General features: G+C 42.7%; 1 protein-coding gene across 2 annotated transcripts in view; it reads left to right on the forward strand.

Moving 5' to 3' along the window:
• Window positions 1-24,763, forward strand: part of CAPS2 (calcyphosine 2) — a 204,822-nt gene that overhangs the window by 11,713 nt on the left and 168,346 nt on the right. For both annotated transcript variants that reach the window (XM_073620021.1, XM_073620023.1), the window contains exons 3-5: window positions 3,965-4,008; window positions 14,298-14,343; window positions 20,305-20,424. In XM_073620021.1, coding sequence (XP_073476122.1) covers window positions 3,965-4,008; window positions 14,298-14,343; window positions 20,305-20,424 — 210 coding nt within the window. The remainder of the gene's footprint in view (window positions 1-3,964; window positions 4,009-14,297; window positions 14,344-20,304; window positions 20,425-24,763) is intronic.

The raw sequence follows: 24,763 nt of genomic DNA on the forward strand, positions 1-24,763 counted from the left end.
TTTTGGATGGGCTTTAATATCAACCACAATCAATATTTTCTTTCAATAAGTACCTATTTATTTAAGAATAAACAGCATTCAAGTCCCATTATCATATAACATAATGCCGTAATCCTTCTGTTGTAGGAATATATGTGGACAATATTTACCACCTTGTATTGGGGCTGCCATTGTAGTGTTCACTAAAATAGTGCAATATTCTCAAGGAATGGCCTTTTTCATTCTTCCTAGTCACCAACACAGACATTTTTATCAATAAGATTGATAAAAATGATTTAAATGTCTGCTGGACACTTTATTGGGCCACCACTAGGATGTGTCCTTTCCTTAAAGTGATAGTAGTCAGCAGCATGGAACATTATCTTCAAGTACCATCGGGTCCATAAATATTGGGACATCGACACAATGCTAATCTTTTTGGCTCTATACACCACCACAATGGATTTGAAATTAAACGAACAAGATGTGCTTTAACTGCAGACTTTCAACTTTAATTTGAGGGTATTTACATCCAAATCAGGTGAACGGTGTAGGAATTACAACAGTTTGTATATGTGCCCCCCACTTTTTAAGGGACCAAAAGTAATGGGACAGATTAACAATCATCCCTCAAACTTTCACTTTTTAATACTTGGTTGCAAATCCTTTGCAGTCAATTACAGCCTGAAGTCTAGAACGCATAGACATCACCAGACGCTGGGTTTCATCCCTGGTGATGCTCTGCCAGGCCTCTACTGCAACTGTCTTCAGTTCCTGCTTGTTCTTGGGGCATTTTCCCTTCAGTTTTGTCTTCAGCAAGTGAAATGCATGCTTATTCGGATTCAGGTCAGGTGATTGACTTGGCCATTGCATAACATTCCACTTCTTTCCCTTAAAAAACTCTTTGGTTGCTTTCGCAGTATGCTTCGGGTCATTGTCCATCTGCACTGTGAAGCGCCGTCCAATGAGTTCTGAAGCATTTTGCTGAATATGAGCAGATAATATTGCCCGAAACACTTCAGAATTCATCCTGCTGCTTTTGTCAGCAGTCACATCATCAATAAATACAAGAGAACCAGTTCCATTGGCAGCCATACATGCCCACACCATGACACTACCACTACTATGCTTCACTGATGAGGTGGTATGCTTTGGATCCTGAGCAGTTCCTTTGCTTCTCCATACTCTTCTCTTCCCATCACTCTGGTACAAGTTGATCTTGGTCTCATCTGTCCATAGGATGTTGTTCCAGAACTGTGAAGGATTGTTGTTGGGCAAACTCTAATCTGGCCTTTCTGTTTTTGAGGCTCACCAATGGTTTACATCTTGTGGTGAACCCTCTGTATTCACTCTGGTGAAGTCTTCTCTTGATTGTTGACTTTGACACACATATGCCCCGTACACAGGGTCGGACTTTGTTCGGACATTCCGACAACAAAATCCTAGGATTTTTTCCGACGGATGTTGGCTCAAACTTGTCTTGCATACACACGGTCACACAAAGTTGTCGGAAAATCCGATCGTTCTAAACGCGGTGACGTAAAACACGACTATAAACGGGGCAGTGGCCAATAGCTTTCATCTCTTTATTTATTCTGAGCATGCGTGGCACTTTGTCCGTCGGATTTGTGTACACATGATCGGAATTTCCGACAATGGATTTTGTTGTCGGAAAATTTTATCTCCTGCTCTCCAACTTTGTGTGTCGGAAAATCCGATGGAAAATGTCTGATGGAGCCCACACACGGTCGGAATTTCGGACAACACGCTCCGATCGGACATTTTCCATCGGAAAATCCGACCGTGTGCACGGGGCAATACACCTACCTCCTGGAGAGTGTTCTTGATCTGGCCAACTGTTGCGTGTTCTTACACTGTTCCTACACCGTTCACCTTATTTGGATGTAAATACCCTCAAATTAAAGCTGAAAGTCTGCAGTAGCAAGCACATCTTGTTCATTTCATTTCAAATCCATTGTGGTGGTGTATAGAGACAAAAAGATTAGAATTGTGTCGATGTCCCAATATTTATGGACCTGACTGTATGGACCATTTTTGGGGATAAGAAAAATGAAGCAAATGGTGTAGTGATATAAACAAAAACCATTAGGAAGAGTAAAAGGAAAAAGAGGAGGAGAGAAAAAAAGATATGGAAGAAAAGGAAGAAGCCAGGTGAAGAGCCCTCCAGCGTGTCATAAGGGCATCCGTGAGCACAGTCAGAATTTCATAATGCAATTCTGAGATTGAGTTCTCTGACTGATTTACTAAAACTGGAGGGTGCAAAACCTGGTGCAGCTGTGCATGGAAGCCAATCAGCTTCTAACTTCATCTTGTTCAATTAACCTTTGACAAAAACATTGAAAGCTGATTGGTGCATGGCTGCACCAGATTTTGCACACTCCAGTTTTAGTAAATCAATACCACAGTCTCTTACATCCCAATTGTAAGTTAATAAGTAAGGACCAAATTTTAGACCCCTGAATCTTCAAATGGATAGAATGGGGCGTAGTGTCTATTCACTTTTTACACTTTTTGGGTGAATGGGTAGGGGTATGTACCCCATACTCATTCACATGGGGGGAGGGGTGGGATCTGAGGGCCCCCTTGTCAAAGAGGGGTTTCAAGATTACGAATAAGCCCCCCCGCCCGCAAACCCCCAGAACCATTGGCCAGGGTTGTGGGGAAAAGGGCCTGACCCCATCAACATGGGGACAAGGTGCTTTGGGGGAGGGGCAGAGCTCTGTCTGCCCCAAAGCACCCCCCTCCCAAGTTGAGGACATGTAGCCTGGTTTAGGGGAGGGGGGATTTTTTTTTTTTTGCCGGAGACCATTCGGAGATGCTCGGAGACACTTGGAGACACTCAGAAACACTCCATTCCCGAGTATCTCCGAGCGGTCTCTGAGTGTTTCCGAGTGTCTCCGGCGCCCCTGCACCTCTGGCCACATGCAGTACTGCATACACAAGCAGTGGCTGTGGAAAAGATTATCTGAGTTTCCTTTATTTCCTATGGGGAAACTTGCTTTGATATACAAGCGCTTTGGATTACAAGCATTCTTCTGGAACTAATTATGCTCGTATGTATAGTAATTTAAAGTCCATTTCCAGCCTTACTCTACCTGCCCCCAAGCCCCCCCCCCCCTCCCAGAAGCCACCCGGTGATGTCACAGGTCCTTCAATTTCTTCTTTAATGGTGGGCAGTGCTTACTGCAGCACAGAACACCTCCCATGTAACCACATATGATTGACATTGCGTGCTGCAGAATTTGTGCCCAGGTTAGTGTAATAATGAACCCCCAGGGGGTGTTTCCATGACTGAGCTAACAGGAAGTTGTTTTAGGTAATTACACATACATGACTTAAAAAAGAAGATAATACGGTTAGTATGATGTTGTTGGTTTATATTTTGTATGACAATAGAGTCCTTTAAAAACGACTTTTTTGGCTTTTTAAAAAAAAATCCAGAAGTGTGTACCCTGCAGTGTAATTCCTATGTTGTCTGTTAGGGCTGGTATATACAGTATGGCCTCTGAGTGCATGTATGAACTGACAGCAGTTCCTTGCTTTGTTGGTGGTGGGGTGAGAAGAAGTCATACCCAGCAAATGCGGCTTACTTTGGGGGTCCCCAAATGCTTCTTTTCAAAACACCAATATATAAATGCTTATTATAATTCAGCCTGAATCTTGTCCTCAGTGGGTAATCCTGTTTGACCTTTACGTAGATGCTGCTATCATATCCCAGGTTTGTTTCATATTGTCCAAGCTGAGCAGCACGCTTAACCAATGAAGAACAAAATAAGCACAAAGATCATTTCTACAAAGTAGTATTTCTTTTTTTTTTTTTTTTACAAATTAGGACTTTTAGGGTTTTCCTAAGTGAAATGCCTGGATTCTGTAAAATGTAATAAAGTAATTTTAGTGGCTGTGGATCTCCTGAAGTCACTTTGTCAGTTTGGCTAACCTGTTGAATATCTCTCTACTGGTGCAGGGCTGGCGATCACAGTCACAGGCTGCTGAAAGTCGACCACCTGAGTAAGTACATGGCATCATTGTGCAGATCAGGGTGGATATATATCAATGATTTTTTTTTTATTTAAATCTTTTTTTTTTTTTTTCAAATTTATTTTAATAAAATGCTTTTGAAGTAAAAATCTATCAAAAGATAGTTTTCTATTTAAGATACATTAATAATTTAGTTTATCCAGCATGAAATGCTTGAGGCTGTATATTCTGCAATATTTACATTTTTGGTAAACTCATTCAATGAATCCAAGCTCTGCAAGCTGAGATAACATGCACTGCATTGATGCATTCACACAATTTCACAGTAATCATGAGATAAAATAAAGTACCGAATATTCCTTTATCCCATTGTTTTGCAAATCTATGTACACTACAAACTGTATGATTAAATCGGTTCTGATATTGTTGTTTTACTAACCTGACAGCTTATTATTCTAAATAAGAAACCTTCATTTTGTTTGCAAATATTAAAGATTCTAACTACCAGCAAGAATAAGTCCTTACATTTAAAGAGCACCTGTCATGTCAGATCCATCATGGCAGCGCCGGTTAGCGGGCATCCACTCACCTGCTGTCGCCACGTCCCTCACCTTGTTGTGTCACTGCCGCATCACCAGCTGTCCCATTAAAGTGAATGGGACTGTTGGTGAGTCAACAGCGGGTCAGAGGAGGAGCTACTGCGGGACAGAGATGAGAGTTGCTCTTTAAAAATGATGATTTAAATCAAGTTGATTTAAATCAAGCCTTTTTACTAGTGATTTAAATCATTATTTAAATCGTGATTTAAATCAAATCCACCCTGGTGCAAATTAAATAAAACCTTTACACCGTTCAGTATTAGCAACAAAGAGGGGTTGCTAAAGGCAATTAGGATGTCCACTTTGCAGGAAAGTTGTACTGTGCAAGGGAATTTTCCCCAGAGCCTAGGGAATGTGGGGGAATTTCGCTTTGCAAAGAATACCCAATCACGTGCAAGGAAATTAAAAAAAAAAACACAATTTGTGCTTACAAATGATTGAATGATGAAAGTCAGCAGAGATTCACCTGATTCAGTAAGCTCTGGAGAAAATTTCTTTGCAAAGTGATCTCTTTACTTGCTTTTAGTAAAACAACCTCAGAGACTGAAGTTTCCTCTGTATAAAGCAGACATTAATCATACACAGTGTACTATGAGTGCAACGGTCAATTAAATATTTAATCAATCAACCAATCAATCAGTCCCGAGCTCAGATATCTAAATTATGATGTATTAAAAAAAAAGCAATCAATAAGGCCTCTTGTGCACGGTACTGATGTTTGAGCATCTGATTTTTTGGACGTAATTTCAGGCATTTGTTTTGTGCGTATACGCGCATATTATTGAGTGTATTTGTGCGTATATGCGCGTATATGCGCATGCACGTACAATATATTCCTAAGGAAAATGAATTAACATTTATTGTCATATGCGTGCAACGCAGATTTTTTCGCATTTTTTTTTCACTCAAGAATACACAGCTCTTGTTTACGTGCCTGTCTGTACAGACACATTGTAAACAAAGGGCTGCATTTTTAGATCATTAAAAAAAAACGCTGTACTGAGCTTTTTCAAGCTGCAGTGTGCAAGAGGCCTTCAAAGAAAAAAAAAATCAAAAACAAAGAGTATATCCAATTCTTCTTTTTTTAGTTACTGCATCATTTTATGCAACGCTGAATTTATATATGGTAACTAGTACCTTAAGCCACAGTGCACTTACCCACCAAGCTACATTATTTTATATGGTTATTTGTGAATTGCATATTTGTCCTCGTATAATGCACTATATTGGAAATGACTAGGTAGATTAGGTTAGCTGAATGTTCAGTTCTATTGAAAAAAGATATCATGCAGTATGTAAAGAACAAAGTTTGTCATCTTGAGATTGCTGTTTTGTTGTAAGCTATCTGGCAGGGATGGAGACTGCCCAACTGTATGGGTGCATAAGAATATTATACTTGTCTGCATATGAAATGTATATAAAACCTTGTGCTATTTTATATTTTATTAGTGGAAACATTTAGGAGGTGTGGGACTTTAAAGGTGCAAAGCGACAAAATATAGATCAACAATGTATAAAAAATATATACAATTTTTATTAAATGAACAATGTCATAAAAACATTTCATACAATATAATCATAGCCGGAGATGTGTGCAAAACATCCTATAAATGACAATGATTTACTTTAGTCACGTCCATATTTTTCTACATGTTTCGCCATATGGCTTCCTCAGGAAAGAACGTGAGGGTTCTTTTATTTAAGTATGAAAACCTGTAATCCGACAACTTTGGTTGTGCAACAAAAAACAAAGAAAAATACAGATTAAAGCATCAAATATAAGTACATGGTATCTTATTAAACATTTATGGCTGCTCTTCATATGGAAGGCAAGAAACCCCAATAGAAAAAAAAAACCCTACCTTTATATTTTATTATTTACATTCTATTCAGACACATCCAACTGGCTTTATAAATTCTTCTCATTGAAAAAAAAAAAAAAAGATTGTTGCTTCTGATATCTTGTTGTAGTAACATCTCCATCCCCTATTCATCCCCAATTCATTATAAAGCTCCATGCTTGCCTCATTTTAGGTTGCATGTGTATGTTAGATATGCATAGAATTCACAAAGCTTTTACCTGATTGTATGATTCCAAAGAGAGCAATTATATTATAATTGATGAATTAAAAAAAAAGGAAAGAAATACATTATGTATTACGGAAAGTGTTACAGATGCAGTAATGAGCCAGAAAATTATAATTTAAAATGACATTTTCAGTTTAACTTGAGTCTATTAATCACTGCCAGTGACTAGCAAGGTGCCGTGCTCAGATTTACAGTATCTTTTTTTCTGCTACAATGGTTACCCATTTTACCGTCAGACAATAACCATATATACACCGCAGACCTAGTCTAGATTTGCCCTGAAATTAGCTTCTTGCTGTAAATTGCTTTTCTACAGCATTTTACAGTTCTGTCCATTCACTGTTGTCCCTGAAGTCACTAGCTATAACTGCTTGTGATAGCACAATACATTCATTTATACTTGCCAATGAAACATGGAGAGACCAGTAACCAGAACCACCTTCATTTCCTATGAGTATAACATCTGTGCAGAGAAATGAGATTTTACTATGTGTTGGGACATAGCTACAAGGTAAGCATGATTACTGGCTTGAAATAAGATAGAGGAAAGGTCAAATACAATAAAGAGAAGCTTATCAAAATGAAAGCTGTGGTAGCTCAAGTATATACAATAAATAGGTCTCCAAAAAATATTTCCCCATTACGACACCCTTGTGTAATGTAGGATCAATCATGTGTATCTTATAGAGTAGACCATAGCATGACTTCTGATTTCAAGCTTGGTGTTATAGTCCTGGCCCTACATGTGAAGATAAACAATCATTCAATCATTTCAGACAATTATTCTCTCGAAAACAATAGTTTGACACAACAAAGAAATACATTGGCGTGGCCAAATTTGATTGGATTTTCCATCAAGGCTGATTGTTTCTTTATGAAGACTAATATGTTTCTCTATCAAAGCACCCATTTGTTGGTAGGATTCTTTCATTAAAACTATTATTGTGTTGAACAATCATGTTGTACATGTATGACCAGCATTCTGACCCAATGTTTCTCACATAAAGGGGTTGATTTACTAAAGGCAAATAGACTGTGTACTTTTGCAAGTGCAGTTGTTCCCCAGCTTACTAGATGAGGTAAAGCTTCACTTCATAAAGAATACCCAATCACATGTAAAGAAAATGAAAAAAACATAATTTTTGCTTGCACATGATTGGATGATGCAAGTCAGTAGAACTCTCCCTCATTTACTAAGCTCTGGAGCAACTGCACCTGCAAAAGTGCATAGTCTATTTTCCGTTAGTAAATCAACCCCTAAGTGTCATTATACATAAATTTCATTCTCGTTCATTGAGGTACACAGGATTTAGAGACAATTGGGTGATACTACTACAGGAGGGGGCACTGTCAAACAAAACAGTGACCAGCCTGGTGTAACCCCTCCCATTCCCAACATGCCTCAATTTATCTGGTGTTCTAGGAGGGTGGACTTCTTTTCTCTACTGAGAAAAGTGTAACCATTTTTACTAGCTTTCTCTTCAAATTTTTTTTTCTCAAAAATCTTTTTCTTCTTTTGTATGCATTGCTTGAGCTGGTCTCTTTTGCAGCTATTTGTATCTGCATATCCTCAGTGACAGCTTTGGATGCCGTACCATGACCCCACTGAACTAGCTGATTGTGGGGCCTGCCTGGAATGTGACATTCAGGCACTGGACTCTGCCTGTGGCCCTTTCCAGATATCTGTGGTAATCAGCCACAAAGCTCTTTCCAGATCAAGAGCCGTGGTACTGCCTCCAGGGTGACGCAGTCTCCAAAGATTCAGTTATGAGTAGTCTGTGTGGGTCAAACCATTGCACCTATTCGCAAGAGACATGTTGTTCTACCTTGGTAGGTCCTTCAGCTGCCTACAGGGACCTGATCTCCTTGGCCATTTGAATCTGTCGCGTACCTGTTCTGAAATGATGAGGTAGGCCTCTCTTGTATCTCAAGCCAAGGTCCCACTGAAGGTGGAACAGAGGGTACTGAGGGACAGGAGGAACACGAAGGCCGGCAGGTGTTGATAGGAGTGCTTGCAGCAGGTGATGCAGGCTGGAAGAACATCAGGTCAGGAACAGTGCACAGTGATCCAGCCAAAGTTAAACGGGCACTCCGCATGGGCTGCTGGTTCCAGATGCGAGGCTTGTCAAAGCTCCCAGCAGACTAGAGACAGGAACTCATTGTGGTTAGCAGAGCTGATACAGGTGACAGCCAGGTAGGCACTCAAACCAGATGTGGGAACAGAGCCAGGAACACAAGCGTCGTCACAGGATAGCCGAGGTCAGCAGCAGGCAGGCAGCAAGGTACAGAATCATGGGGAAAAGACGCAGTCAGGAACGGAGCTGAGGTCAGGAACTGGCAACAAGGCAGAATCAGGATCCAAAATCAGGTCAGAGGTAAGCCAGGTCATCAACAAGGGAGCAAGCAGAGTAGTAGCAGGATGCAGAGAATAGCTGAAAGACCAGTCAGCACTTAAACATCAGCAGGAGCATACTTAACCACTTATTGACCGGCTCATGTGCATATACGTCGGCAGTTTGAAGATGGATATCTCGGTAACGGCAGCAGCTGCTGCCACAACCGAGGTATCCATCTTTAGAACCAGCGGTTCTGTTTACGATAATGGTGGTCTCTGCGGCGGATTCACTGCGAGATCACCGTTATAGGCGGCGGGAGAGGTGCCACCCCCCTCCCGCCGCTCTCCCGCGCCCTCCGCCGCTTACCGGGGCCGTCGGTAGCGGCGGAGGCGATCGGGTCCTTTCACGTCTGTGGTATGGAGATGAGTGAGGGCAAGATGGCCCCCACCCGTCTCCATACCATAGGAGGGCGGAAGCAACATCAAAACGTCACTTCCGCCCATACGTCTTAAAGGCACATTTTTCTGTTGTCATTTTTGCAAATGACAAATTTTTTATTTTTTTTGCATTTTAGTCCAAATATGAGATCTGACAACTTTTTGACCCGAGATCTCATATTTAAGAGGTCCTGTCATGCTTTTTTTCTATTACAAGGGATGTTTACATTCCTTGTAATAGGAATAAAAGTGACCCATTTTTTTTTTTTTTAAAACAGTGAAAAATGAATAAAATCAAGTAAAATAAATAAGAAAAGAAAAAAAAATTTTACAGCGCCCCGTCCCGTCGAGCTCGCGCACAGAAGCGAACGCATAAGTGAGTAGCGCCCGCATATGAAAACAGTGTTCAAACCACACATGTGAGGTATCGCCACGATCGGTAGAGCGAGAGCAATAATTGTAGCCTTAGACCTCCTCTGTAACACCAAACATGCAACCTGTAGAATTTTTTTAACATCGCCTATGGAGAATTTTGAGGGTAATAGTTTGACGCCATTCCACGAGCGGGCGCAATTTTGAACCATGACATGTTGGGTATCAATTTACTCGGCGTAACATTATCTTTCACAATATAAAAAAAAATGGACTAACTTTACTGTTGTCTTATTTTCTTATTCAAAAAAGTTAATTTTTTCCCCAAAAAAGTGCGCTTGTAAGACTGCTGCGCAAATACGGTGCAAAAAAAAGTATTGCAATGACCGCCATTTTATTCTCTAGGGTGTTAGAAAAAAACAATATATAATGTTTGGGGGTTCTAAGTAATTTTCTAGCAAAAAAAACTGTTTTAAACATGTAAACACCAAAATCTCAAAACGAGGCTGGTCCTTAAGTGGATGCCAACCTACACTGTGTGCATTCCTGCATGCCTGTTCACTTTTTTGGTAAGAATTCTGCACGCATTTATGCGAGCCAAATGTCCGATAGGCATTCTCTGTCAGAACCTCTCCTGATCTCAGCAGCTGGTTCATGATACCTGCAGTTTTTACCTAGTATTCTCAGTTACTATGGTCAAGTAGTGCATCACAAGCTCAAGGGGAGCAGTCCCTCTGTATTGGGTTTCTACAGCTCACAATCCACAGGTCCAAGGTGGCATACAGTGCCCCTTCTTATTATCCTGACACTGGCAGCATGGATTCTTGTCTCCTGCTTGAGTCCCTACATTTCACAGAGTCTTCCTTATCTGTGTCAGGTGTGGTCCTCCTCCCCCTTGGCTTTATCTGGTTGGAGTTTTCCACATTTATGCAGGAGTTTATGGGACACATTGCAGCTTTGATTGCTGACTCTGAATGCAGAATATGTAAGTGTACTCTGATGCCCAAAAGAATCATTGTCTGCTCTATCTACAGCCGTAGCAGCCTCTGAACATTTTGCTGTAGAGGCTCTGTCTAATGAAGATTTCCACAAATCCTTGCTCAGAGATTCTGTTCCTGAGGAGTCAAAGGCAGCTGCCATAGCTCCTAGGCTTAAAGAAACCACCTCTATTCTTATTGATGAGGTGCAAACCAGCCATCCTGAAAATGGTAGAGCAGCCTGTGGCTTTTACTAGTGCTATTACTAGTCTGGGATCCCTGAGGGGCCCTAAAGCTGACAGTAGACAGATTGAAACTCGGCTGGTTCAGCAGGATTTTTAATTCATCGATGGGCAGGTCTGTCAGGTTTTTTTCGTATGATCATTGTTGCTGGCTATAGCTGGCAGCTGTAATTTTTGTATTCTGATGGTGGGGAAATCTCCTGTTGTCAGAACACAATAGCGCCATTGGCTGAGAGCGCTGATCGGGAGCCGGCGCTGTTGGCTTTCCAGCATGCTCATCCAACAGAAGCTAGCCAAATGGCCAGCTTCTGTCGGACTGAGTGCCTTACACACAGTCGGAATGTCGGCCAGTTTTTATTGAACTGACCAATGTCACCCGACATTCAGTCCGTGTTTACGGGGCTTTAGACTTCCAAAATCTTTGCAGACCGATATAAGGAGTCTTTTATTAAAAAGTGGGCCATTCCTACTGTTGATCTGGTAGTGTCCCATCTTAATAAAGTACTGACCATTCCTGTTGAGGATGCACTAGTGTTTAACAATCCCATTGACAGAAGTCTAGAAACTCTTCCTAAATCCTTGTGCTTTGGAACATGCCACGGCTGTCATGTTAGCCTGTCAAACCTTAAGGGAATGGATTCAACTCGTATTAAAGGGGTTGTAAAGGTAAAAATTTTTTCACCTTAATGCATTCTATGCATTAAGGTGAAAAAACTTTTGACAGTACCGCCGCCCCCAGCCCCCCCGTTTTACTTACTTGACGCCTCGAATCTTCGCTCCTCGTCCTCGTCAGCTTCATTGCAGCTCAGCCTGGTCGCTGATTAGCTGCAGTGGATGGATTGAAAGCAGCGCAGCCATTGGCTCGCGCTGCTGTCAATCACATCCGATGACGCGGCTGTATCACGGGAGCGCGCCCGCAAGCACTCACCACCGTGCGAGGGAGCTCGCATGAAGGTGGTAAATGCTTGCGGGGAGGAGCTGAAACAGCCGCCGAGGGACCCCAGAAGACCAGGTTCAGGGGCCACTCTGTGCAGAACGAGCTGCACAGTGAAGGTAAGTATAACATGTTTGTTATTTAAAAAAAAAAAAAAAAACATCTTTACAACCCCTTTAAAGGATCTAGCCTATATTCACATCTATGCTTTATAGAGTGCACAGAGTTCATTCCAGCAGCCCCACACTATAGTATGGTTTAGTTGATATCTCCCATCTTATTTCCCATATGAGTCTCCTGTCAACCACAGAGCAAAGTATTTGGTTGAAATGTTGGCTTGCAAAAAATGTCTGTATGTAAAATCACCTGCTGGGCATGCCCTTTGATGGTGAATGTCACTTTGGAGCTGCTTCGGGCTCCCTTATAAGAGATGTTAAGGAGGACGGGGGTTAAGAGTACTAGAAGAAGCCTAGACCTCAGGCTGGGAAGACTCCACCCTTGCATTACTCCCAGGCTTCAACCTCAAGGCCAGGCCCAAATCAGGAGTCCAGTTCAGCTGAAAACCCTGGACCTGTAAATCCCCCAAACCAGCAGAAAGGTCATTTTCAGCAAGAAAAGAAGTCCCTATTTCCCAAAATAGACGGGTTTGCTGCTATACTTACGTTATTAGTGCCATTAGTATAATCACAGTAAAACTGCTGGTCAAGCACCAAGCCACTAGCAGTAGCAGAAAGTGACATTTCTGAGAAAGTTCTCTACAATGAATGCCCCTTTGATTGTTTTTGGCAGTTATAGAAAATCATAGCTATCTGCAGACTGACCTCCGGAAGATTTACCCCCCTTCATGACCAGGCAAATTTTTGCATTGTGTTACTTTAACTGACAATTGCCGGTCATGCAACCTTATACCCAAATGAAATGTATGTCATTTATTCCCCACAACAATTTTGAAAAAAAAAAAATATATATATATATATATAGAGATATATCTATATATATATCTCTATATATATAGAGAGATATATATAGAGATATATATATATATATATATATATATATATATATATGTATATATTTTATGCTTTCTGCTCTAAAACACATCCAATGAAAAAAAAATAAAAACATTTCTTCATAAATGTATGCCATATGTATTCTGCTACATATTTTTGGTAAAAAAATCCCAATAAGAGAGTATATTGATTGCTTTACGCAAATGTTATAGTGTCTACAAACTATAGGATATATTTATGGAATTTTTATTTTTTATTTTTTTTTATACTAGTAATGGTGGCGATCAGCGACTTATAGTGGGACTGCGATATTGCAGTAGACAACCAGACACTAACTGACACTTTTGACACTTTGCGGGAACCAGTGACACTAATACAATGATCAGTGCTAAAAATATGCACTGTCACTGTACTAATGACACTGGCTGGGAAGGGGTTAACATCTAGGGGCGATCAAAGGGTTAAATGTGTGCCTAACAAGTGTTTTTGTGTAATGTGTTGGGTGCTTTTACTAAGGGAGGAACACAAAATCCATCCCTTCCCCCCCATCAGAACGGAGATGCTGCAGAAATCTCCTTCTACTGAGTCTGGCTGCATCCATTTTAACCGTGGGCAGCTGAAGCTGCTGCCTGTTCACTTCCTAGATTTACACAGACACACAGAGGCACACCTCCAGCCCTGCAGCTCTCATTGGCCCTCCTATGACTCATCTCCCCTCCCTTCCTGGAAAACTCTCAGGAGAGTGAGAGAGCTGAGCATGAGCAGACGTCAAGTGTCCAGCACCCGCAGATCGGCTTCTGCTGTGAATAATCACAGCAGAATCGGCCCGTCGGTTGCACGTGCCCCCCTGCAGGCGGAAGTGCAAAATCACGTGTGTATATATATATATATATATATATATATATATATATATATGTGTGATTCTGCACAGGAGAGCCGCTTGTAGAAGTAATACTGCTATGGGCAGCCTTTAAGTGCTTAAAGAGAAACATAACTTTTATTATTATTAAAATTAAATTGCAAAATAGCTGCCTATTTTCATTTATTTTCCAGAATTGGAGTTGCCCTTTAAACTACTGATTTGCTAACATTTCCAATTTCCTTGTATTTACTAGATTATTAAAGAATGAAGTTGGTTTTTAACCACTTGCCAGTAGAAGAAAACTGCCAATTTCAGAAAGGTCATAGCATTTATATTTGCCATATATTCTAGCCACCAGTATAAGTAGATCACATTTGCTGAATTTCTGGAATTGTTAATCGTTTCTTGTTTTCTTGCTGGTATATCTTATGTTTGTGATAAAGCATGACATTTGTATTTCAGAGTCCCTTGCCTTGACCTTGGAAAACTTGGGGATTCAGATGATGAGGTAATGGCCCAGTAATATGTAAAGTACATTCATGCACATGCCCACCCATGCGCTCTCATGGCTACCTATTGGAAATAAATATTTTTCTGATAAACAGTTGTGGTACCACACATAAACATTGTCAATTATCTCTACAATAGTAGATTGCAATACCATTACTGGGTATTTGTAAGGTATCTTAATAGCCACAGATGTAACAATCTGAATTATCAGCAAAGGATTGAAAGGAGCACTCTGAGCTTTCTTATATTTCATACCTACAAGGGATCTTTATGCTTTGTTTTGACACTAGAGATTTGTGGCTCAGCACTGTTCAGACATCAGATATTTAATTCTGGGATTTTCAATGCAATGAGGGCCAACAATCTGACATGCCCCAAACGTAGACAGCTATTGATATGAGAATCTTTTAGCGTAGTACACAATTCTGTCAACTGGACTCAATTTTAACTATTGGAATTATAACTGTTGGAATTTAAAGAGGAACTGCAGTCTGCTCAAATAATTTGTAATAAAAACATCTTTGCCATTCTGAAGCTTCCCTCCAAGCACTTTGCATATTATTTTATATATACTGTGATTCTGTACTTGCCAAATATGCTGCAGAAATCTCCCTCCACTGAGTCTGGCTGCAGTCATTTTAACTGTGGGCAGCTTCAGCTGCTGCCTGTTCACTTCCTGGATTTACACAGACGCACAGAGGCACACCTCCAGCTCTGCAGCTCTCATTGGCCCTCCTATGACTCATCCCCCCTCCCTGCCTGGCAAACTCTCAGGAGAGTGAGAGAGAGGGAGCTGTGCATGATGTCATAAGCTTAGGCTTTTTACCAGACAAGAAACAGGAAGTGGGCTGTATAAGGTATTTACTGGCAGAAAAAAGATCCTTTAGACCTCTTTCACACTGAGGCGCTATACAGGAGCTACAGCGCTAAAAATAGCGCCTGCATAGCGCCTCCAAAGAGCCTCTCCTGTCTCTCCAATGTGAAAGCCCCGAGGGCTTTCACACTGGACCTGTGCACTTGCAGGACGTTAAAAAAACTCCTGCAAGCAGCATCTTTGGAGCAGTGTATACTAGAGTTGCCACCTCATCCCTTTAAACCCGAACACATATGAATTACACAGGTTCTGAGGCTAATTAAATGCAGATAAGGCACCAAGTGAGTTTAATTACCACCTTAATCAGCCACAGAACCTGTGTAATTCATATGTGTTCGGGTTTAAAGGGATGATGTGGCAACCATAGTGTATACGCCCCTCCTAAACCGCTCATGCCCATTGAAATCAATGGGCACCGCTGCAGAACCGCCGGCAAAGCACCGCTGCAGCAGCACTTTGTGGGTCATTTTAACCCTTTTTCAGCTGCCAGCGGGGGTTAAAACCGCCCCGCTAGCGGCCGAACCCCCCCCCCCCCAAAACTATGGTAAAGCGTGGCTAAAAATAGCGGCGCTTTACCGCCAACGCCCCAGTGTGAGTGTGAAAGGGGCCTTACTATCCAAAGTTAAAACAACAAGGTCAGAAGATTTAATAGATGGAAAGTTGAAAAAAAAAAGGTCTAATTGAACATAAATTATAGAAGTGCATTGAACACATTTAAAATCCATAAATGCCTAACAATATTAAAGTGGTTGTGACCCCTTACATTAGTAAGTAAAGTAGTAGTAAATTAACTGGCTTCTGGTGATATACAGAAATTAATCAAATCCTCCTACATAAGTTGTATATCTGCAGTCTTCTCTTCCCTACATCTGTTCAATGTCCAGAATTTACAAAGCTTGTCTGAGCTGTCAGAAAACAGGGGTGGGATCTGAAATTACACACTGCAGAACTCAGCGAGGAGAGCTCTGAGAGCTGATTGGAGGGAAGGAACACCCCCCCCCCCCCTTCACACGGGAACAGAACTGCGGCTGTCAATCACAGGCTGTGTGCTGGAGCTCCCCCCGTCATCTTTTTTCTCTTGGTGTCAGGAAAACTTGTCAGAAATGGCTCATGCAGATAGCAGAGGAATGAGACAACAGACAGAGATGACACTTTATGTCTGAGGCTTACAACTTCTTTACATTTATGGATTAGACAAATGTTTCCTTTATTATTTGCAAATTTTGCTTTATAATATGTATGAGAGAAACACTGTCTGTCACTGTGAGTATGCAGTAACTGGAGGAAACTCGGTTTAGGCAGTGAAGGGTGACCAGAACAGATATCTAAGGAGAGAAATCCAATTTATAGCAGGTGGGTTTGGTCAATAAAGGGGAGAGTCTGTAGCGAGGAGATACTCCTTTGTGGAACCAGTGCTGCTAAGGCAAGGATTTTAGTGAACACCCTGTGGGCACTTCTACACTGGCTGTCAGAGACAATACAAACAGGCAGCTGAGCCGTGGTTTTAGGCCTTTGCACAGACTGTTGCTCCTCTAAAAAATGACCCACGCTCAGATCTCATTTCAGAGGCATTTTACAGGCAGTAATGAGCTGATATGTTGCATCCTCATCATTCGTTACAGGCAGTAATGAGCTGATATGTTGCATCCTCATCACCCACGTGCAGTTGCAGGGTGGCTGCCGAGGTGACTCAAGCGGAAGTGGGAGCAGGTACCTGTCAAAACTAGGTCTTGTTCCTCCGCAGCACCCCCCCCTTCCCCCCCAAAAAATATAAATAAATCTGGGGCTCTGTAGCTTACACATGTATATGCAAATCTGTGCAAAGTAATCCCTTGTTTTTAACGCATACTGTTAGACAGGACAATTTGGTTGGTTGCAGTCTCCCCCCACCCCAAAAAAAAAAAATCTGTTTTAACTGCAAGTGTAAACTACCCCCCTGGCCTCCCTCTGAAATTCTAACATTACAGACTGACAGGGCTGTACACACTGCAATGCTTTGCAGGCTATAAAGTTTGACATGCGACACCACCACTCCCCCATTGAGATTAGTGGGGCCGCACCACAACTATGAGTCAAAGGTTTGGCTCGTAGTTGCAGCATGGTCCAGCAATGTAAAACTGCTGTTTGGCATTTAAGAAAAAAAAAGGCATCAGCAAGCGACAGTAGCGCCTACTTAATGCCTGCCAGCATTCTTGCGTAAACACAAATCCCTGGACACACACAAGCCACATTGAGGGATTCACTCCTGTGCATGTGTTTACACAAGTATGGCACATAACAGCTAGCATATAGCCATTTATTCCTCTATACTGGAACTGTATCATGTGCCCATGTGCATGAGGCCTAAAGGAGTCAGAGAGTAGGATGGTAAGATTTACAGGCTTGTTTTTACTAAAAAAAAATGTCCTTTTTTAGATATTTAATGCAAATTTAGAAGATGATAATGCTTTATACAGTGCACATACAGCCTTTTACATCAGTTCTTGTCCCCTTGAAGATGCTTTTAATCCAGTGTCCCTGTTATATACCTGCACACACTAGGGCCAGTTACCTTACCAATATGTTTCCGACTTAGGCTTGATTCACATCTATGCATGTTGCTTTTGAGCGTTTCTGCAGTGCTTTTTGCTGTGCTTTCTGCGTTTTTACCACGATTTGCATTTTGCGATTTGTGAGGTTTTTATTTTTACATTCACTGTATATAGCTGGTTGCTAAGGAGCAGGTCGGGAAGCGGTCCGCCGCGTCCTTAACAACCGGATGAGTCATCAGCTGTCAGTGGGGGAAAAAAAATTGGCGGCTAAAAAAATTCACAAAAAAAACAATGTGGTGTCTCCCCCCAAAGACATAGATTTGGAGGGGACAACCCCATGCCAAAATTTTTTAAAAAATAGCGTGCCCCCCCCCCCCCCCAAATCCATACCCAACCCTTATCCGAGCATGCAGCCCAGTAGGTCAGGAAAGGGAGGGGATGAGCGATCGCCCCCCCTCCTGAGCCATATCAAGTCCCATGTCCTCAACAGGGGGGGTGGGTGCTTTGGGGTGGGGGGAGCTCTTCTCCCCCCCACCCCAAAGCACCTTTACCCCATGTTGATGGGGACAAGGGCCTCTTCCTGACAACCCTGGCTGGTGGTTGTCGGGGGGTCTGCGGGCGGGGGGCTTATCAGAATCTGGAAGCCCCCTTTGAAAAGGGAGCTGTCACGTACCTGGTGGAGATCAAGCTGTAGAGAGGGCTTCTCTTGCACCTCCTGTCTAACGCCTCCGATAGCAATGACAAGGAGTGAAGGAGTGAAGAACACAGAGTGGCACAAGGGCTGATATAGCAGGTGGCACCAGCTGGGCCTTGGCAGGAACCCGATGGCCGTAGATCACCAGACAGGCACTGAAAACTGGAACTCCTTGTCACTGGATCAGCAGGCAGAAGCGTTGCTGGAACATAAGCCAGGGGGTCATCAACAGCCAGGTAGAGCAGGTACAGGAATGTGAGACTGAAGCTAAGACATGATACAGGCTGGGTTCGGTACACAATCGGGCAGCGAGGTACAGGAGCATGAGACAGGAGCAGGGTCAAACACAAGCCAAGGTCACAGGTAGGCAGGCAGAAGTCCAAAGGAAGGTACAGGTGAAGCCGGGTCAAACACAGGTTAATGGAACAGATCAAGGCACAGGTTAACAGGAACAAGCTGAAAGACCACACATCAATATGTATGTGTCATTGCTCAGTTTAAATAGGCTGTGTGGCGCCAGTACGTGCACTTATGTGCCTGCTCGCTCCATGCGCGCTCACGCATGTGCCAATACATGTTTTTCTTTGTGCACACGCTGGTGTGCCCGCACCTGCGTGCCAATGCGCGTCTGTTAACCAAACTTTTCTTACAGGAGTCACCAGATTCCGGCTTCCCCCCTATGTGAATGGGTATATCGTACTCCTACCGATTCACCAAAAAAGTAGTAAAAAAAAACAAGAGCCGGTTTTTGACAAGTCCTTTCCCACCACCGTCTCTCCCGGTGCCATCTTCTCTAGCCACAGTCTCTCCCGGTGCTGTCTTCTCCCCGAGCCGTCTTCTACTGCCGCCATCTTTTCCTGCGCCGCTGTTTTCTTTCTTGCCGCTGCTGTTTTCTTCCGCGCCGCCGCTGTCTTCTTCCTCGCCGCCAGTTACCTGCTAAAAACAAAAAAGGGCACTCTTGTCCTGAGGCTGTCTTCCTTCGTTGTGATGTCCCCCGCAGTCTGACATCTCTTATATAGCCATGGGATGTGGCCATCGGATGACGTCACCCAGAGAGCCTGCCTTTTGTGACATAAGGAAGACGACAGCTCTGGGAGAAAACGACTCTGGGAGAAGACGGCTCCAGGAGAAGACAGCACCAGGACAGACGGTGCTGGGAGAAGCACCCACCCCCCCATGTTGAGGGCATGCAGCCTGCATGCTCGGATAAGGGTCTGGTATGGATTTTTATTAAATTTTGGTCTTTGGAGGGGGGGGGACCCCACGCTGTTTTCTCGTGAATTTTTTTAGTCTGCAATTTTTTTTTTACATTCAGCTGTCAGCGGAGAAGCCGCTGACAGCTGATGACTCATCGGTTGTTAAGGACGTGGCGGCTGGCTTCCCGGCCCGCTCCTTAGCAACCAGCTATATATAGTGAATGTAAAAAAAAAATTGCAAAACACAAAATCACGGTAAAATCACGGTAAAACGCAGTACTTGCGTTTTGGATGCAGGTCCATTGAAGTCTATTACATGCAAAACGTCCCCGAACCCTTTAAAAAAAGCAGAGGCACAAACATACATTAATGTGAACGTGTTCCATAGGAACCCATGTTAAAAATATTCCCTGCATTTCTAAAAAAAAATGCAACAAGAGTGTGAATGGAGCCTTATGGGAGGAACCACTACACAGCTATGGAAAGAATATGCAAACTGCTGGCTGATAATGTCCCAGCTAGAATTTAAGCTCATTAACCAGAGCTGCAAGGAATGAGTATTAGCCATTTAGCCACCATTCAGCATTTTCCAATTTTGCCAGTGTATAGTAAATGTGATGTGTATGCCGTAAAACTAATTTAAAATGATTGTTTTCTACTTCAGGATACATACATTCCATTAAGTAAAGGCTACCCAAGGTTTGGTCCTCCAGATTCATCATCAACTGTTAGTTGGGGTACACCACTTAATACTCCATATGCTCAACATTATCAAAAACAGCAGGTAAATGTATGCAAATTTAATTTGGAAAAATATTCAGATATACAATTGTTGTTATATATCTTTGTTTTCCATGCTGTTTATTTTTAATATGTGACTTTTTTTTTTTAGTTCATTAAAAAGTCCATGGGACTTAGCGGAAGGTTCAGTCAACCATGTCAGATAAAGTAACAGGTTTGCATTAAAGCAGGCATAACAAGGAGCTGTACCTTCGGTCAGGCTTCCCCCAATTTTCTTTTTGTGTAATTCTGACCCTACAGTGGGTTGGTGAATTTTAAACTGGGTTAAGGATCCACACCTTTAATGATAGCATTTGGGCGTGGGGGTTGGCTTTTGGAGTCCTGCTTTGTTGTGTTCCCCATACCTGGAAGTACAGAGTTTTACTCTGTGCTCCAGCGGACAAAAAGGGCAGTGGGGGAGAACATAGACGGTAAGTACAGGCTCCTTTTTATGTCTGCTATTCAAAGAACCAGTTACTCTACTCTGAGCCCCTGTTTACATTGAAGCAACTTGTCATGCGGTTTGACAGGTTCCTGCACTACTTTTGGAGATTTCGGGTGTGACTTGCATAGACATCTGTGCCTGAAGCCGCACAGATGTCATCCAAGTCACACCCAAAGTTGCACTGATATGTGGCTTTAAAATTGTGCAATTTCAGATGTTGCACAATTTCAAGGCGGCAGTCAATGTGAACGGGGGCTGAATGAGGGAAGTCCAGGGTCCAGGCTGTATTTTTGCAGTCTAATTTGTGGCAGGTGGTTCAAATTTGAAAAATTAGAATAAAAAATCATGTTTCATAGTTTGTTATAAAATTTAGCAAACAGGTAATTTTTCTCCTTCATTGATATGCGCTGATGAGGTGGCACTGGTGGGCACTGATAGGTTGCACTGGTGGGCACGGATAGGCACGGTTAGGGCGGCACTGATGGGCACAGATAAGGCAGCACTGGTGGCCACTGATAAGATGGCACTGATGGGCCCTGATGGGTGGCACGGATGGGTGGCACTAATGGGCACTGATAGGTACCAGTGATAGATGGCACTGATAGGTGGCACTGATGGGCACTGGTAGGTGACACTGATGGGCACTGATAGGTGGCACTGATGTGCAGCACTGTTGTTGAGGCACTGATTGTGGGCACTGATAGGTGGCACTGTGGGCACTGATAGGTGGAACTGATGGGTGGCACTGTGGGCACTGATGGGTGGCGCTGGTGGGCACTGGTAGGCGGCACTGTTGCCTACTGCTAGGTGGCACTGGCAGGGGGCACAGGTGGGCACTGAAGATCTACAGCAGCATGCCGTGACCGGGACTGATGTCCCTCTCACGGCCGCCGGTGATCTGCTTTTTTTTCTCCTCACGCTGTCAGCGCATTGGCGTGGTAAGGGGTCGGGATCGACCCCTTACTCCGATCTGTGATCCAGCGAGTCTAATAGACTCGCCGACTACAGAGCGCCCCGCTCGTGCACGGGAGGACGTCAATGGACGTAGTCCTGGCAAAGCAGGTCCGCGCTGTAGCCGTCATTTGGCTATAGCGTGGATCTGAAGTGGTTAAAGCGGGGCTCCACCCAAAAGTGGAACTTCTGCTTATTTGCTTCCTCCCACTTCTGGGAGACGGTGCCATCCCTTGGAATATTAGCCCCCCTCCGCCGCCAGGCCAATTAACGCAGCGCACTTTGCACATGCGCAGAAGGGAACCATCTGTGAAGGCGAAAGTCTTGCCACTCTACCCCGTAGCCCAGACATATGAAGAATATGGGAGATTGTTGTCACATGTACCACACAGCCAGTACTTGCCAGATATTCCTGCAGCTCCTTTAATGTTGCTGTAGGCCTCTTAGCAGCCTCCCTGACCAGTTTTCTTCTTGTCTTTTCATCAATTTTGGAGGGACATCCAGTTCTTGGTAATGTCACTGTTTTGCCATATTTTCTCCACTTGATGATAACTGTCTTCACTGTGTTCCATGGTATATCGAATGCCTTGGAAATTCTTTTGTACCCTTCTCCTGACTGATGCATTTTAACAATGAGATCCCTCTGATGTTTTGGAAGCTCTCTGCGGACCATGGCTTTTGCTGTAGGATGCGACTAAGAAAATGTCAGGAAAGACCTACTAGAACAGCTGAACTTTATTTGGGGTTAATCAGAGGCACTTTAAATGATGGCAGGTGTATACTGACTCCTATTTACCATGAGTTTGAATGTGATTGATTAACTCTGAACACAGCTACATCCCCAGAGTTATAAGAGGGTGTGCACACTTATGCAACCACATTATTTTAGTATTTTATTTTTACTCCCCCCCCCCCCCCTAAAAGATTTCAGTTTGTTTTTCAATTGAGTTTTACCTTTTATAGGATATATTATAGGTGGAAAAATTTCTGAAATGATTTATCTTTGTCTAATTTTTTTACATCTCTCCCGATTGGCTAACTGACTATAATCGACAGCCGTGGGAGCCAATGGAGCCGCTGTGTGTCTCAGCCAATCAGGACGGAGAGTCAGGGAAGGCAGAGAGACTTGTGTACATCGCTGGATAGAGATGGGGCTCAGGTAAGTATTAGAAGGGCTGAGGGGGGCTGCTGCACACAGAAGGCTTTTTATCTTAATGCATAGAATGCATTAAGATAAAAAAATCCTTCGGCCTTTACAACTTCTTTATTAAGTATTAATATACCTTTTGAGCCAACCAGAAATCTTGTAAGCTGACTTCTTGTGCTGCATACTTAATCAATTCACACTGTTCCCAGCTCATTCCGTGCACTACAGAACATCTCCCTCTCTTTTATGAAGAAAGGTAGAGGAGGAGTTGTCTTGTAGTCATAACACACTTCCTATTCCAGGATAACAGTGCTGCTCCTCCATTCATACATACAGACATACAGTACAGTGTGAAGTGCTGCACAAATATTTGTCGCTATATAAATCCTGTATAATATGAATAATAATACAGCGAGTGAGTGTTATCACCATTGGACAGGAAGTGTGTTACTGTCTGGATCACCAGCAGAAAATAAAGCAAAAATTGTCTGAAATAGGAATACTAATGCAGCCACCACATCCACAGTCTGGTAAACTGCAACACCTTCCATTTTTGTTCTTGGGCTTGGATACATTTTAAGTAAAAAAAAAACAAAAAAGGGGGGCAGGAGGCGGAGCCTAGCGGAGCAGACATGCATTGTTAGAGCTCCACACCGCTGAGGAGAGAAGAGAAGGACAAAGCGGAGCCTGCAGGCTCAAAAGGTATCCATTTGAACCTTTTTGCCCCAGGGAACAAACTGTGAAAGTTTGGGCAGGAAATATGGTACTGGGAGGAAACCGTGGCAGAAATAAAAATCACCTCACAAAGAGCTCACAGGCACTCACTGCAGCTGAAGCAGCTCCAGTCACCTCACAAGATACAGCATCAGGGCGCTCTCACAGACAGAAAATGTCACAGCAAGACTCTCCATTTGAGTCAGATACAGAACAAATCCTCTCACAAACTTCTCCACAAGCCTCCTCAGCATCCCCAGTAATATTATTACAATTTGAAAAGATGCTTCATAAGGCTTTAAAACAAACCTCAGACCAAATAACAAAAAGCCTAACCAAAGAAATAAGAGATGGGAAACCGCACCGCAGCCTTAGAAATAAAAATGGATGAAATTGAAATTACAACCCAAGAAAATATAACAGAATTGGAACAATTAAAAAAAGAGAATTTAATACTTCAAACTAAGCTTGAAGATTACGAAAATAGAGCCAGACGTTCAAACTTGCGCATAAGGGGAATACCTGAAACTGTGACAGACCTGCAATCTACTATTACTGCTCTATTACAAGAACTAAAGCCAGATATCCCTATTGAACGTTTAGAACTGGACAGAGTACACAGAGCCCTCACAGCCAAAAAGAAAGATGGACCCCCACGTGATATAATCACAAAATTTCATTATTACAGAACGAAAGAACAAATACTAATTGCTGCAAGAGAAAAAAAGGAACTTAATTTTCAAGGACACACTTATCAAATTTTTGCTGACCTATCCCAACTTACTATTACAAAAAGACGATCCATGAAACCCCAACTAATGGAACTGCAACGCCACAACATTATGTATCAATGGGGCTTCCCCTTTTCAGTCAGATTTAACTACCAAGGTACAATTTACAGAAGCAGATCAGCAGATGAACTACAACAAACCCTTTTAAAATTAAATCTGACAGAACCCACAAGCAGCAACACTCCCACACGCAGAAGAATGGCATCATCTTCACCTTCAGGCAGCACCCAGAAAATTTCAGAACAAAATGGGAATCATCATTCTCACAAAAGAGGCCGTTATGCCACATCATCCA

Source organism: Aquarana catesbeiana, linkage group LG03, assembly GCF_042186555.1.
Source record: "Aquarana catesbeiana isolate 2022-GZ linkage group LG03, ASM4218655v1, whole genome shotgun sequence".
In the NCBI taxonomy this organism is placed as follows: Eukaryota; Metazoa; Chordata; class Amphibia; order Anura; family Ranidae; genus Aquarana; species Aquarana catesbeiana.